We start from the raw sequence: 16,443 nt of genomic DNA, 5'->3' as shown, positions 1-16,443 counted from the left end.
ATCAAAACTGGCAATTGAAACAGTTGCTAGATCAGCATTATGCTAGTACATGTTTTCTAACTTGCCAAGGACATACTCGTTTCTCTTGTTGCATCTACCAATTCAAATTGATTTATAAAAGCACATACACTGCTGCAATGAAGCAAGTTGAGAAATTTGCCTCAGGCAGCAGCACCCCTCAAGTTACCAGGGGCAGGAAAAAGCTGCCCGAAAACTATAAGAGCCGAAATTACGATTTTTAAATCAGGATTTCAGATCTTCTAGTGCAGAGAGCACTATTGAGTCCTTTGCACTAGTGACCCTCTCGACCCCCTCCAACAGTGTCAGACTGGGATGCCAGGGGCCCACCAGAGACCTTAGGCTGAGGGCCCACTTTCCAAACTATTATACCTCCTCTCCTCACTCAATCTCTTTATTCTCCTAGTCTCTACATAATGTACTCTATTATTCCATTATTAAGCCTCTTTTTCTCATAAATTAATAGGGAATTACCATGAAATAGGCTAAATGGTCAGAAGCAAGAGGCCCACATACACCTGGGCCCACCGGGAGTTTTCCTGTTATCCCGGTGGGCCAGTCCAACACTGCCCTCCAACTCAAAACATCTAAGCATGGAGCACTGCTAGGTGCCAAAACACCCTTGAGGATGTTGCATTGTTATAGGGCTTCCTATGACATTCTTACGGGCATAATAATAGGCATCTCATACCTAGAATCTGTGTGAAACAGATAATTTTCTTCAATATTTGTTTATGCTATTTGATACTTATAAATAAATGATTATAAGCTTTTTAAAATTGCAGTACAGAAGCTTCCCAGGTGTCACACAGTATTATAATCAGATATATTTTAGTCGTATTTTTTTACACTGATAGTTGCCTGAACACAAAAAGGCTTTACATATAAATCACACATTTAAACAAGATAAACTATGAGTTGCTTCTGTTTTTTTTTAGAGAAAGTAAAATAAGAATAAACATATGTAAGTATAAACGTAAAATTATAAATGCAATAACATAGCAGAAGAACAAAATATATATTTGGATATGTGAATTTCAGACAATAAGAAATTATCTCTTTATCTTCTATTGTAGACTAAATGTACTTCATGTTCCAGATGTTCCATCATTTCTACTTTTATACTGTTTTTGAAGATTTTTACTAAAAGAGATCCTGGGGTGCTTCCGATATAACCTGTCTGTTAAAAAAAGAGTGCTTTAGTTTATCAGTAAATACAGTATATACATATGACTTGCATCCAACACATTTGGCATAAAGCACTTGTTAAACCTAAAAAAAACTTTTTTGATTTTAACCCAAACAATTATTATAATGAAACATTAAGGACTGGTTCCTATTGTGATCTCTTTTCTCACTAAATGATGTGAGAGGAGCCAGAAACAAGCATTAGCCAATACGAGGATTTGAACATTCACTGTGTGCAGTCCTGACATGACCAAAAGAGTAAGAGTTGTCAAATGTCATTTTCAAAATACAGTATTTATTAGGAGCTGCAATTTGAGAATCTATAAGCTGAGTAGAAATCATATCAGTATACACATGAATTTCATTAATTTACTTTACTTTTTATTTCTACTCTTTTTACTTAACTCATGTGTTACTGTCTCAATAGATTTTCACCTCTCCAAAATAGTAGATATTGAGCTGGAAATATGCATTTCATGAATTTTCAGTGAAGCAAAACAGGACACATTTGGCAGTCTCTAGTGCTAATATTAGCTGCATGCGTGTACTACAGAAAGACTTTCAAAGTTGGAAAATGTTTTCTTCTACCCCCCCCCCACACACTTTTTCTTTCTTTCCAGGTCACTGATTCTGGGGAATACAAAAAAGTTTGAACTTATTGGATAGCTAATATTGCTATGGTATATTGTAAAAAAATGTTTTTTTACTTAAAATCGTGCATTTTCTTTACATTACAGACTTATTACATATTCCCCTACTGTATATGACTTGTGATATAAGCTTACTTTATGGGAATTGTCTTATTTCTTTTTTAAATAAGCACAAAATACTTAATTTTATAGTTACTATGGGGCATATTTATCAAGGGTCAAATTTAGAATTGAAAAAACTTCGAAATTCAAAAAGACCAACCGAAATTAAGTTGAAGTTTTTTTGGGTCGAATAGATCCGTAGTCGCCCGAATTTGAATTGTTGGAACAAAGGAATAGCGCATTCGATCAAATTCGATTCAAAGTTTTTCCCCCCAAAAAACGTAGATTTTTCAAAATCCACCAATTGACACTAAAAAGGTTCTAGGAGGTCCCCATAGGCTAAAATAGCAATTTGTCGGGTTTTAGATGGCGAATGTTCGAAATCAAATTTTTAAAGAGATAGTACATGATAAATTTCGATATTCAAATTGTTGCATCTTTTGCAAATTCGAATCAAATATGGACTATTCATTCCCTAGTGAAGTACACAAAAATAGCTTGAAATTCGAATTTTTTCAATTCGAAAATTCACCTTGACCTTTGATAAATCTGCCCCTCAGTGGTAGAATTATAAAAATGAATTTCAGTTTTTCTTCTAATTCAAAGACTTGGAAACTCGAAAAATGTGAAATAACAACTGGAATGCAATTAAATTACATTCTATCCTTTATTTTCAAATCTGACGAATTTGAACTAATCATGAAAATTATTTGATAATATTGAAAAATTGTTTACATTTGGAAAATACAACTCTCATAGACATACATGATCTCTCCAGTTTTTGGGTTTTTTTTTAACTAAATCTCTAAAATTAGAGTTTCAGAGACTCAATTCAAATTTGTGATTATGATTAAAAAGTAGAATTTGAATGTTGATTAATCTGCCCCAAGTAGTTAAGGTTAAAATATTACATATCTATCAAGTAGTGATGAGTAAATCTGTCTGTTTCTCTTTGCTGAAACTGCTAAAAAAATTGTGAAACTGCTAAAAAAATTAGCAGTCTTTTTTCTGGATATTTGTTTGGTTTACAGTATATACCTCTACACAACCTTGAATTAGCGAATATAAGTGAGTGAATATTAACTACAAGAGAATTGTTTATTAATTGTGACTTCTTTGTCTCTGCAACATTATTATTTTGGCAACTTTTTTGTCTCAGTGAATTTTTGCAGCAGTTTTGTGAAAAAAATTGCAAATGATGAAATGTGGAATTTCGCCATAAATCCATGCTTGGTGAAACAATTCACTCATCATTACTACTATCAGGTTAAAAGTTATGCTCAAGTAAATAACAATTCTAGTTAATGGTGAAAAACAATATTTGAAGCTATGTCCAATTTGCCACAGAAGTGGAAAAACAGTCCACAGTAGAAAGCACACCATGAGTAGCTAACCATACCTGATTTACATAGATCCTGATGCCTGCACTCACAGGAACAAAAGGATGATGCAAGCAAATAGTGAGGTTTATTGAAACAAACCATGTATAGATATATATATATATATAGTAAGAAGGATCAACACTCACTGTATTGAAGAAAAAAATTGTGTTTTATTGTCAAGTGATATACATCTTTATCCGACGTTTAGGTTTTTCAAGGAAGGTCCCTAGGTGGGACCAAAACGTCGGATAAAGATGTATATCACTTGACAATTAAACACTATTTATTTCTTCAATACAGTGAGTGCTGATCCTTCTTACTATATACATACATTTTGACTGTGCACCACCGGCTTCACTGAGTATGGAGTGCTGGTTCCGTGGGACAATATATATATATATATATATATATATATATATATATATATATATATATATATATATATATATATATATATATATATATATATATATATACTGTATTTAGTAACATACTTACCTCACCTCTTAATGACTGGCTGGAAAGCTGTCCTTAACAAGTCATTCTCTGACTTTGTGTGTGAATCTGAGGCTTTATATTTTGCATGGACTTCACCTCATGCTCACATACGTTATAACCTGAACTTGAGTGATTTTTTTTTGGACAGTTTGGACGATGTGATATCTTGTCAATTTCAGTTTCCGCTGCTATACTAGCAGCAGCTGTGTGAGCTAAGGACCATATTCTGGGTTTTCCTGTAGTTCCATGTGTGACCAAATGATCACTGTTTTCTCGAAGGCTATTTTTTTCAAATCCCAAATAGTCCTCTGAATTTGCTTCATTGCAAGGAAAAACATAAGAAGTGCCAGATGGTGTCAAACTGCACTCACTGCTTCTAGATCTGTCAGAGTTTGAACTGCCAATTGGAGAAGGAATAATTCTGTCATACATGCTGTTAACCTGACAAGACCTCAGTTTCTTCCCATTTTTGCATGTTGTATTATCTGAAAGACACAAGGAAAATACAATTTTAAAAACAGTTCACTTGTTAAATATGATAATTCATTAACAGTTGTATTAATTACATGTCTAGATATATCTTTATATACATCTATTAGGAGCCAATAACCATATATTTATAAAATAATTGCATTGTCCAATGGAATAGGCTGTAAGCTCTTCCCGCTCCCTCCTCCCCCCAGGCTACTACCCCCCTGGGGAGATGCCCTATACTCCATACTTACCCCTCGGTGTAGATTCTTCCAGCGGAGTTCCACGCATCCATCTTGTGTGATCTCTGTAAACTGACTGAGAGATCGGTATTTCTGCGTATGCACAGTTGGAGCAGTTTGCTGGGTTGCGACAACTGCGCATGCACAAAATTATACGGAAATTGCCAATCTCTTAGTCAACTTACAGAGATCGCGGAAGATGGATGCGTGCAACTCCACTGGAAGAATCTCCGCCGAAGGGTAAGTATGGAGTATGGGGCATCTCCCTGGGGGTTGTTAGCCTAAAGGGAGCAGGGAGGGGGGTCTACCTGGGTGGGGGGTACGGGATTTTTTTACGAACATGTTGAATTCTCCTTTAACTTATGCCACTCAAAAGGAAAGGTAGATGAGAAAGCAGCATGAGAAAGCAGCATCCCCTAATGGGAACTACTACAAAGATTCACCTGGGGAGCAGGAATAAGCTGATCATACCTCCCCCTAACTGCTTGTTGATAATATCAGTGAAAACTGAGATATGTACAGTAACACCAAAAATGTTTGTTTCAAAGTAACTTAAATACAATGTATTGCTGCTACACGCTGGTAAGGGAGTCTGAATGGCTGAGCTGCCTGGTACTTTAAACGAACGCACCACTTCCAGGATTTCAATATAGAGACAGAACTGGAAACAGTACAGACTTGTCTGACTACTGAAGCACTGCTGCTAGTTAAAGCAAAATGTTCTATTTGGAATGAAAATCATATGGTAAAATCTCGCCAAAATACATTGGAGTCAATGGGAAGGTGAAATTACATTGCAAATAATCTTTACCATATCATATACTGTACATTGCCCTACTGTTAGAGAAACGCCTTTGCCCTATGCCACAACAAAGTAGAAAAAGAAAAGTGTCCCATTGTGCCTAGGTAAATGCTGATCCGTAGAAAAAAAAAAGAATATGTATGTGTAACTGCCATGTGATCACTTGGACTTTAGAATACTAAAAAATATGTATGTACTGTATGTATATATATATATATATATATATATATATATACAGTATATATATATTTGTATATATATTTGTTCCTTGAGGGCAAAGCACTGTACAGCAAAACAGTAGTAACAAACAAGGGTTCATTGCATTAATAAGTAACAATAAGTGCATTGTTAGAAATACAATTCACATGAATATAATATATAATTAAAATACAGATTAAGTGCTCAGTGTCATGGAGACAAAAGGATTGATGATCCTACCCCATGGGGTTTACAGTCTCAATGGGAGGGTACATTTTGGACACAATTCGGAGGGGTATTAAGCGCTGTAGGTTACAGTGGGTGACACTTTCATATAAGTGCCAGTTCCCAGTTCAAGTGTTATTCAGGAGCTCCCACAGGTAGTCTTTGAGTTTTGTTTTAAAAACATTGAAGGGGAGAGATGGGAGTTAGGGAGGCCAGTAAGTAGAAGGTTACAGTAATCTAGTTGGGATAGGATGAGAGCATGCATTATCGTCTTGGACGTAGCCGTAGAAAGGAAGGTACTACGCAATATTGAAAAAGAAGAAGAAAAAGTGACAGGTTTTGACAGTAGTGTTAATATGATCACAGAAGAAAAGAGAGGAGTCAAAGATTACCCCCAGACAGCATGCTGAGTTTACAGTGTTAACGAGCATGCCATCAATAGATATAGTAAAAAGTGTGGTAGGACCAGGCTTAGGTGGAAAGATAATTAGTTCAGTTTTTGTTAGCTTGAGTTTGAGGTGGCGCTGGTTCATCCAATTTGAGATAGCTAGGAGGCAGTTCGAGAATTGAGCCTTTGTTTCAGCTGTTAATGAAGGGGTGGATAAATATATTTGGGTATCATCGGCATACAGATGATAATTAAAGCCAACTGATTGAATGAGATCTCCCAAAGACAGAGTGTACAGGGAGAACAACAGACCAAGTACACAGCCTTGCGGCACCCCTACATTAAATGGAACTGGAGATAAGGTTATGTTAGCATAAGAGACAGTAAATGTTCGGTTAGAAAGGTAAAAAGAAAGCCAAGATGCAGCCTGGTTATGGATGCCAAGTGAATAGAGAATCTGCATCAGGAGAGAGTGGTCAACTGTGTCAAATGCAGATGATAGGTCAAGGATGATAAGGATGGAGATGTGACCTTTGGTTTTAGCAACCTGAAGATCGTTTGTAACGCTGCACAAAGCAGTCTCAGTAGAGTAACCAGGCCGGAAACCAAATATATATTCAAACACATCAAGACCATCAGCATATGCCGTGGTGCACAAGGCGAAGTTTCCAGTTTAAAAAAACTGTTTCATGTACTTTATTTGGACATTTTTTTCTTTAATTCTCTTTATTAATTTGATCACTGAAGTCGCCAATAATCATGTAAGAAGCTAGATACATTAAAGAATTTAGGTTGATGATCTGGTAACATAGTAACATAGTAAGTTAGGTTAAAAAAAAGACACATGTCCATCAAATTCAACCTTTTAAGTCAATATATAACCTGCCTAACTGCTAGTTAATCCAGAGGAAAGCAAACAAGTTGCCTCAGAAGAGGAATAAATTCCTTCCTGACTCCAAGATGGCAATCGGACTAGTCCCTGGATCAACTGGATCAACTACGAGCTATCTTTAAGGGAATAGTTCAGCGTGAAAATACAAACTGTGTAAATACTGTAGATAGGCTGTGCAAAATAAAAAATGTTTCTTATATAGTTAGTTAGCCAAATATGTAATGTATAAAGACTGAAGTGACTGGATGTCTAACATGATAGCCAGAACACTACTTCCTGCTTTTCAGCTCCCTAACTCTGAGCTAGTCAGAGTACATATCTGTTCAGTGAGTTTGCAATTGATCCTCAGCATGCATCTCAGATTCAAAAGCAACAGATATGACCCATGTGGCCCCTCTTCAAGTCTCTGATTGGTTACTGCCTGATAACCAGGGTAACCAGTCACTGGAAACCAAGAGAGTTGAAAAGCAGGAAGTTGGGCTATGTTCAGTTATGTTAGACATCCAGTCCCAACTTGGCCAATCTTTCCTCATATAGCTAAGATTTTCCATACCTTTTACCATCTTAGTTGTCCTTCGCTGCACCCTCTCTAATTCAATAATGTCCTGTTTGCATGCTGGAGCCTAAAACTGTACAGCATATTCTAGATGGGGCCTTACCAGTGCTCTGTACAGTGGAATAATAACCCCCTCCTCCTATGAATCTATTCCCCTTTTAAAACAGCTCAAGACCTTATTTGCCCTTGATACTGGCTGACTGGCATTTCTTGCTACAGCCAAGTTTTTTATTTAAAAGGACTCCAAGGTGCTTTTCCATTATATGTGCTTAGTGCATGACTTTTACACACTTTTATAATACATATATCTACATTTTATCTCATATGCCACTTAGCTGCACAGATTGCCAGTTTGTCAAGATCCTGTTGCAAAGATGCTGCATCCTAGGTGGAATTAATTGTGCTGCATAGTTCTGTGTCATCTTTAAACACTGATACATTGCTTACAATACCATCCCCAAAGTTGTTAATGAACAAGTTAAATAAAAATGGACCCAGTACCACGAGTCCAGAGGTGGCGTTAACCTTAAAGGAGAACTAAAGCTTAACTTAAAGAAATAGGCTAGAAATGTTGTACTGTACATTATGTTTTGGTCTTCTGTACCAGCTCATGGCAAATTCAGCCCTTTAACAGTAAAGAACGGTGTCTCTACTGAGGCTTCCCATATTCTTTTCTGTTGATGCCCATGCCCATGCTCTATGCTGCTGCCAGTTACTAAGCTTAGGGACAGACTCAAAATATACAGTACACATAGAATATAATTGTCACAATATAAGGCTGATTAGTAATTAATACTGATAATTATTACATGACAGCACAGAAACCACTTCAACTAGCATCAAAATATAATAATTAGCCCTGTATCATCATCTTATATTACAGACCAACCTCCTTTTCTGCTTGATTATTTGCAACAACCCCCTAAGATTAGCTTTTCAACAGTATCACAGACAATAACCAAGATGGTGACTCCCTGTGACAAATTTGAATTCCTGGATCATTGCTGCTATTGAGAAGCTGAAACTTTATGCTAGTGCAAAAAGTTCAATATATAAAATATGGCCTTTTTAGCCATATTCATTTTTAGGGCTTTGTTCTCCTTTAACCTAATGTCCCAAATTAACCTGATGTTCCAAAGCTGATCTATACCTTAATCTAATATCCCAAAATAAAATACATAAAACCCCAGCAAAATAGCAGATACCCACTAATTAGTGGCTGCCACAACTTGTACATAGTTCAAATTTGGGAGTCAAATAGGGTGCAATCTGGGTCAAAGTTTTTTTTTTTGTAAAAGTAAATGTTTGGGAGTTTCATCTCATCATTCTGAATAATCTATAATTAGCAGTGGTAACTATGGGCACAATCCTCTAAAGGAACCTTGGAATCACTAGCAGGTTCAGGCAGGGATGCCATGTGTGGATGAAAGAACCATTCTGAATAGCAGCACTACATATTCATTAATTTTTCATAATATGAAGATATTCCTTAAACACCCAACTTACTGTATATCTTCAGGAGATAGCCAAACCTACATGGACAAAACCCCAGGGGTACCTAATCTAAATATATATTGCAGTCTTTAATCCTTTATTTTACTGAATTGATAATAAGTAAACAGAAGATTTGGACAATAATATGGGCTGTAACCAGCTGTAATTAGTCAACCTTAGAGAGAACTAACAAAACATTTGAGGGGTTTTGTAATAAAAGTCACTAAGTTTGTCTAGGAGCTGTAACCTATAAACCATAAGCATCTTATTTTTGCTATGGGTTACTGCTATTGGTCAAATGTAGTGTCCTATATTACATATGGGATCTAATCTGCTAGCTACCTTATTTCAACACCATCAGATAAACCTGATTAACTACATATATGCACTTACATACACACAGTAAATGTATACTGTTATAAAGTCCTTAAAACAGGTTAAACTCTTCAGTTTAGAATGTTGAACACAAGCATAAGACAATTCTTCAGATTAGAATATTGAACATCATCATATGACAATTATTTTCCTCAAAATTGTTCCTTCTATATGTGACTTCCATCTCTGTACATAATGTATAGAATTTATCTGCTTGGTGAAAAATATGTTTGTGCTGTAGGAGTATAGTATCACTAAGTTCCATGCCTTAGTTTGCAACTACACTTGACATATATTATATACCCCATATACCCGGGGGGGGGGGAGGGGAGTTCCACCATCACAGTGTGCATAAATATCACCCAAGAGTAGTGCTTAAATTGGGGTGAAAAAAAGTGGAGGGATGCTAGGTGTGCTGCACGTACCGAGTTGTGCTAAAAATAAACCACTCATAATTATAAGCCACACCCAAAATTATAGTAAACCTCATCCACTACCCACTTTATTTCCTTCTAATGGACAGTTCCATGCCCGGTGTGTATTGATCTAGGTGTGTATTGATCTACCTAAGTAAGTGGCCTGTATGGACCCCAAAATGAAAACTGCATATGACTTCTTTTGGCTGCCAATGCAGCTTCTGCAAACACAGCACCTTGCTTTTGTATTGTGTGTCAATGCAGCACAACCCCAGCATATTCTATATCCCCACATACATTTTAATTTATATCATTCTCTCACTATTCCTCAACCTGCTACTGTTCTCTACCTTCATTTTCTGTAATTGTTTCCTCTAATTTATTCTTATTTTCTGTTCTTTACAAACCTCTCTGATGCCTTCACCTACTTCATCTGTATAATACTTTTCCATTCATTCTCTACTTTCCTCCTCGTAATCTTTTCTTCCCTTTTATCTTCTATATGCTTTTTTAACATATGTTATATAACCTCTCAATTATATTTGCATGCAGAACCAAGAGAGGCAAAAAAAGTTCCAATATTAAAATAACAAAGTTCTGGGATTCAAAACTCTTGCATTCCTCCCTGAGGGGATGCTATTTCACAAAAATAATGTAATGAATGGCACCCATGTGCATCCCTCAACAATTCCAGCACTGGTCAATGGCAGTATGATAGCAATATCATAGCCTTGTTCATTAGTATCATATTAACCAATAAATAGCATTCAGTTGTAAAAATTATCCAACAAATACAATATATAAGTATACCAAAAGTATTATAGGGTATCAGCATATCTTGCAAGCTTTGCAATTTAGGTATGGGACCTTTTATCCAGAATGATCAGGACCAGGAGTTTCCCGGATAAGGAGTCTTTCAGTAATTTGGATTTCCATACCTTAATCTACTAACAATCTTTAAATATTAATTAAACCTAATAGGATTGCTTTGCCTCCAAAAAGGATTTGTTATTTCTTAGTTGGGATCAAGTACAAGGTATTGAATTATTATAACAGAGAACAATTAAATAATTTTTAAAAATGTGAATTATTTGATTAAAATTGAGTCTATGGCAGATGACCTTCCCATAATTTGGAGCTTTCTGGATAATGGGTTTCCGGATAACAGATCCCATACTTGTATACTATTCTATAATACTATAGCCATTCAGTTACAGTATATATTCTGCCAATTGTAACTATATTTTTCCCATAATGTAATGTGTATTAGCTATTAACTGAACTGTAGTTGCAAATTTATTTAGGATTTACCTTGATCTTCACATCTTGCATTATAATCCTCTTGCTTCTCAACCTTTCTTTCATCAATTGCTTTATTTTTGGGGAACCACGTCATTTTATTTTCCTTTTTTAGCCTCCTTCTGGCATTGGCAAACCAAGTGGATACTTGAGTGAGAGTCATCTTGGTAATAATGGCCAGCATTATCTTTTCACCCTTAGTAGGGTATGGGTTCTTTCTGTGTTCATACAACCAGGTTTTAAGGGTACTTGTATTCTCCCTGGTGGCATTTTTACGCCTGGAAGAGCATGTAATATCCACTGCTCCAAACCTTTAAACAGATAATAAATATTTGAAAAACTTTAATGGGGGTTTATTCTCATAGAATAGGAAAGAAAAGTGAAGCATCAAAATACAATATTGAAAGAGAATTAATCTCCTTAACCAAGGAGTTTAGTGAAATATTCAACATGCATAGTATAGTTGTTTTAGGTAGTATGAGCACAGCACCATTTTTCTGTATGTAGAACAAATGTCTTAAGTGAGTAATAATTTAGGGTTGTTATGTGTTCCTTTAATTTATATACGCACTGGGTTTTGGAAAAAAAGTATTTGGAGAAAAAATATATAGTTATATTTATTTGTATGTATTTAGTGTATTTTTATAATTATATTTTGTCAAATACTAAAATATTTTTCTTATAGAATTTTACTGTGCTATAAATTGTGCATTATTTCAATGAGTCTTCTGAAAGGCTGGCAAGAATAGATTAGTTTTGCTGCTTCCCTGCAATTAGTTTGAGACATTGTTCAGATGATTGTGGACTACATATTCCTTCTGAAGCACATGTGCCTGTGTTAAACAAGTAATGGTCTACTAATATTTGTTTTTTAAATTGAATGGGAAAATGTTAGCATAAGCATTTGCATAACCGTTCTGCTGGAGCAGTACTATTAACTGGTGCGTTTTGTAAAAAAAAGGAACATGTTTTCCAGTAACAGAATCCCTTTAAAGTAGGGATGCGCCGAATCCCTGTGCCTGGCCGAACCAGAATCCTAATTTGCATATGCAAATTGTGGGCAGGGTGGGATTTTTCGCGACTTTTCGTCACAAAATAAGTAAATAAACCATTTTTTTCCACTCTTTCCTTTCCCGCCCCTAATTTGCATATGCAAAGTAGTGCATATGCAAATTAGGATTCGGATTCGGTTCAGTATTCAGCCGAATCTACCACAAAGGAATCAGGGATTCGGCCGAATCCAAAATAGTGGATTTGGTGCATCCCTACTTTAAAGACCTATCTTTAAAGGCATTCTGTTACTGGAAAACATGTTTCTTTTTTTTTAAAAAACCACCAGTTAATAGTACTGCTCCAGCAGGATTCTGCACAGAAATCTATTTAACAAGCAAACAGATTTCATTTTAAAATCTGACATGGGGCTAGACATGGGGGCAAATTTACTAAAGGGAGAAGTGGCCATCGCTAGTGAAAATTTGACGAAATGACACTTCTCAGGGACTTTATTAAATTTATTAAAAGGCATAGAGGACAATTCGCTAGCAAAAGAGCTCAACACTAATGCAGTTTTTGCTCAGGCGAATGAACATTACTCCACAAATTCCTCAAAGTGCGAATTTTCCACTATGTTACACTTTTTGTTATTCTGCTTCACCAGGTTTTACCTGGTGAACTGCTAAGATGAAGCTACATGCTGGTTTTTTTCATAAAGCAGGATTATTTTTAAAAGTTAAAAGTAACTGTTAAAGGAAAACTATACCCCCAAAAATGAATACTTAAGCTACAGATCTAAATCAAATTAAGTGGCATATTAAACTTCCATTGTACGTGAACATATTTTAACTTAGCCTTTGAGTGCTCCCACAACCCCCCTTTTTGTATATTGTATTTTAGCCAGAAGCTAAAGGCTAAGTTTCATGTGGTTTGTAGCACCCCATACCCACCCCTTTAAACAAATGGTGGTCCTATGCTTTTAAAAAATGGGTATTGGTTTGTGCAATCTCTCTCTCTTAAAAGCCGCAAAAGCTAGTGGCGGGGGAGGATCTAGACCTCAGTCGTAAACCAAGGTTCAGGAGACACTTATTACAAGTAATGCTACTATGCAGAGGTACAAGCCTTTTTTTACTATGACCGGAAGGGATCACAGTATTGGGTTTACGGTGGTATTGTGGCTTATCAACTTTATGATCATAACTTTGTAACTAAAAATCCCTGTTTTTGTAAACACATGCACTTGCATATATACTGAATTACTTATGAGTAGGGATGGGCGAATTTTTTCACCTTTTTTGCCCACGGAAATTATGCCCATAGACTTCTATGGTGTTGTGCGTGAAAAAAAAAAAAAAAGACGCGCAACAAAACATTTCTTGACGCCCATAGACTCTAATGGGCATCGGCGACATTCCGCTGGCGGCGAATTTTTGGCGAAACGAAATGGGTCAAATTCACCCATCCCTACTTATGAGACAGGGGACCGGGGAATGTGCATTGATTAATTGGCCAAATCAGTAGCTTGTCCTAATACGCTGTTATATATATTTAAGTAAATATTGCCCTTTTATATCTCTTGCCTTGAGCCATCATTTTGTGATGGTCTATGTGCTCCATCAGAGATCACCTGACCAGAAATACTACAAGTCTAACTGTAAAAAGAAGAAGTGTGGAAGCAATATACAGAATTCTGTCAGTTAATTGGCTCATGTGACCTAACATGTATGGTTTGTTTGTGTACACAGTGAATCCTAAGATCCCAGGGGCGGCCCTTATTTTTTGCTACTAAACAATTATATTATTATGAAAATGGTTTATTTACATGAAGCAGGGTTTTACATATGAGCTGTTTTATGCAATATATTTTTAAAGAGACCTACATTGTTCAGAATGTATAGTTTTCCTTTAAATATAACCATTTGAAGGTATATATATATATATATATATGTGTATATATATATATATATATATATATATATATATATATATATATATATATATATATATATATATAATTTAATTACAGCTGTATATTATCAATATGATTTTCAGTTGTGTCACAGGCTAAAAAAATTCAAACTTCCTCATCACCCTAAAATATTTAATGAGCTTTTGAGATAAATGGGTTACACACAGCTTGTTACCATGTTCATTCAGTGCTGCTGATGTTCTGATTTTACATTTTAAAACTGAGTGGGACTCAGAAGGTTAATAAGAATTTCATGTATTTGCGTTGGTATTCTTCAGATATAATATTAGTCCCTTGGAAATGGAATAGTTTGATGTCTGCAGCAGCCTCACACACAGAACATTAGTTATTCTCGAAGATCAAAAGGAATATTACCTGTCGTACTGGTACTGCCCTAAGGAGTGCTCATATGGATAGTAAGCAGCAGGCTGAGCCATCCCTGGGTGCAAAGAGCTGGTGCTATCCTTCATTTCATATTGTGGAGTCTGTCCAGGGGAATAAAATCATTCACATATAAATGTATGCATTAGCATACAGTCAACATACAGATAATATAATTAAAGCCATGCTGGTGAATAACATCCTTAAAATGTTCAAATTATTTTACCTTTTCGTTACAGAAAGGCCTAAAAAATTAACACATATAACAGCTTAGAATATATTCTTGTACAGTCACTGTAATAAGAACATTTTAGCAATAAAGCTATGGACACAGACTACAGTTTATAAAGAATATCAGTTTTAGATTTAAGTCAAATTTAGATTAGATACACCAAATTTAGAAAAGTTGGTAGAGATTTTTATGCACAAAAAAAAAAAGTATAATGCCATAAAATATTGAAAGTCAAATCAGTTTTACTTACCAAGGTGGGGTACAGTGTTGCTGGATCAGTGCTGTAAGGAACATAACTGGCATATGCTGTGCTGGCTGTGGCATAAGTGGTGTTATACACCCCCAAACTAAGATCAGTTCTACTGCTGACCAGCAGTCTGTTCTCATATGAAGGACAATAGATTGATGGGGTATGGGCAGAGACCACTGGGACTTCAGATAGGGATCTGGGTGCAGAATCATAACACGATGTGCTGGGATTTGTTGAAACCAGAATCTGCAGACAGGATAGCATATGATCACCTAAAGCCCACTTTGCCAAATACTTCTAGATTGCTAAACACCCTCAGGGTGTAAGTTCTTTCTAGATCTAGTTTTTCTCATTCAAACCAAAGATAGCAAATAGGATGCACACAGCAACTTTGGATGAATCATATTTTACTCATATTAGCACATATATATCTTGTAATGCAAAATGTAATGTGTTTGTGTGTTTGTTCATAATGAGAAATATGACAGAATCTATGATAAAGACTTGCAAATACTTTGAAACTGCACAGGAAAAATAAGATAATCACTGTAGATTATTTTACTTAGTATTTGCCCAAAGACATTATTACAAAAAATGGATACAGTCTTAACAATGCACTCTAAGATATATGTTTTTGCTAGTTCAGTAGTAGTGTACATAAAAAAGTTGAAATATGCATTACATATATATAAAGAGAGAGAGAGAGAGATGTTTTCATTCTCTTACCTGTGAGTTGCTACTGTAAGGATATCCAAGTTGAGAAAATGACATCTCCACCATAGAAAATAATTTTCTAACAAATCAATTGTCAGCAAATCTGATTCAGATGCAAAAGAATGGCCTTTTTACTTAATTATACATGATTGCACTTAAGAAGAACAGCATGCCTCAAGGCTGCAGGATAGTGCTTTAAGGCAGTTAGCTGGCTCCTAGTTAAAAATATGAATCAAGAAGTATTCAGTTTGGCCGAGAGTTAGAATTTAAAAAGAGAGCTAGAGTTAAAAAAAAAAAGAAGTCTTGCAAGATATGAAGACAGCTTGTTGTATTGTTTGCTTGTCTATAGTTCTTTAGCATTCATCCATGGAAGAGGAGGAATATGACGTCACAATAATCCCAAAGCCCAGGACGGATAGGCTATAATAATGCCTTTGCCAATCATATTCTGTATCTGCTACTCTAAGATACACGGCATTCTTGTGTTATATTGTTTTAACCCTCTGAGTGCTGATAAATTAAGATATAACTGTAATAACTATCATAATGAGATATATATATATATATATATATATATATATATATATATATATATATATATATATATGAAAATATTATTTCCTATGATATTTTTGTTATTTTAAAGGTAAAAAAGCACATATATATATATATATATATATATATATATATATGTGCTTTTTTACCTTT

The 16,443-nt window shown here is 35.4% G+C and overlaps 1 protein-coding gene across 1 annotated transcript; it reads right to left on the bottom strand.

Moving 5' to 3' along the window:
- Positions 1–518: 518 nt before the first annotated feature.
- Positions 519–16,116, bottom strand: LOC121403727 (iroquois-class homeodomain protein IRX-6-like). The gene is made up of 6 exons (XM_041591527.1): positions 15,748–16,116; positions 15,022–15,267; positions 14,534–14,643; positions 11,209–11,507; positions 3,839–4,323; positions 519–1,198 (listed from the first exon to the last, which is right to left on the bottom strand). Exons 1-5 carry the CDS (start codon positions 15,799–15,801, stop codon positions 3,872–3,874), a joined length of 1,161 nt encoding a protein of 386 aa, XP_041447461.1. The 5' UTR covers positions 15,802–16,116; the 3' UTR covers positions 519–1,198; positions 3,839–3,871.
- Between the last annotated feature and the right edge of the window lie 327 nt (positions 16,117–16,443).

This window comes from Xenopus laevis, chromosome 4S (assembly GCF_017654675.1).
Source record: "Xenopus laevis strain J_2021 chromosome 4S, Xenopus_laevis_v10.1, whole genome shotgun sequence".
NCBI classification, from domain to species: domain Eukaryota; kingdom Metazoa; phylum Chordata; class Amphibia; order Anura; family Pipidae; genus Xenopus; species Xenopus laevis.
The sequence above is the reverse complement of the archived record's forward strand: the minus strand, read 5'-3'. Positions and strand labels throughout refer to the sequence as shown.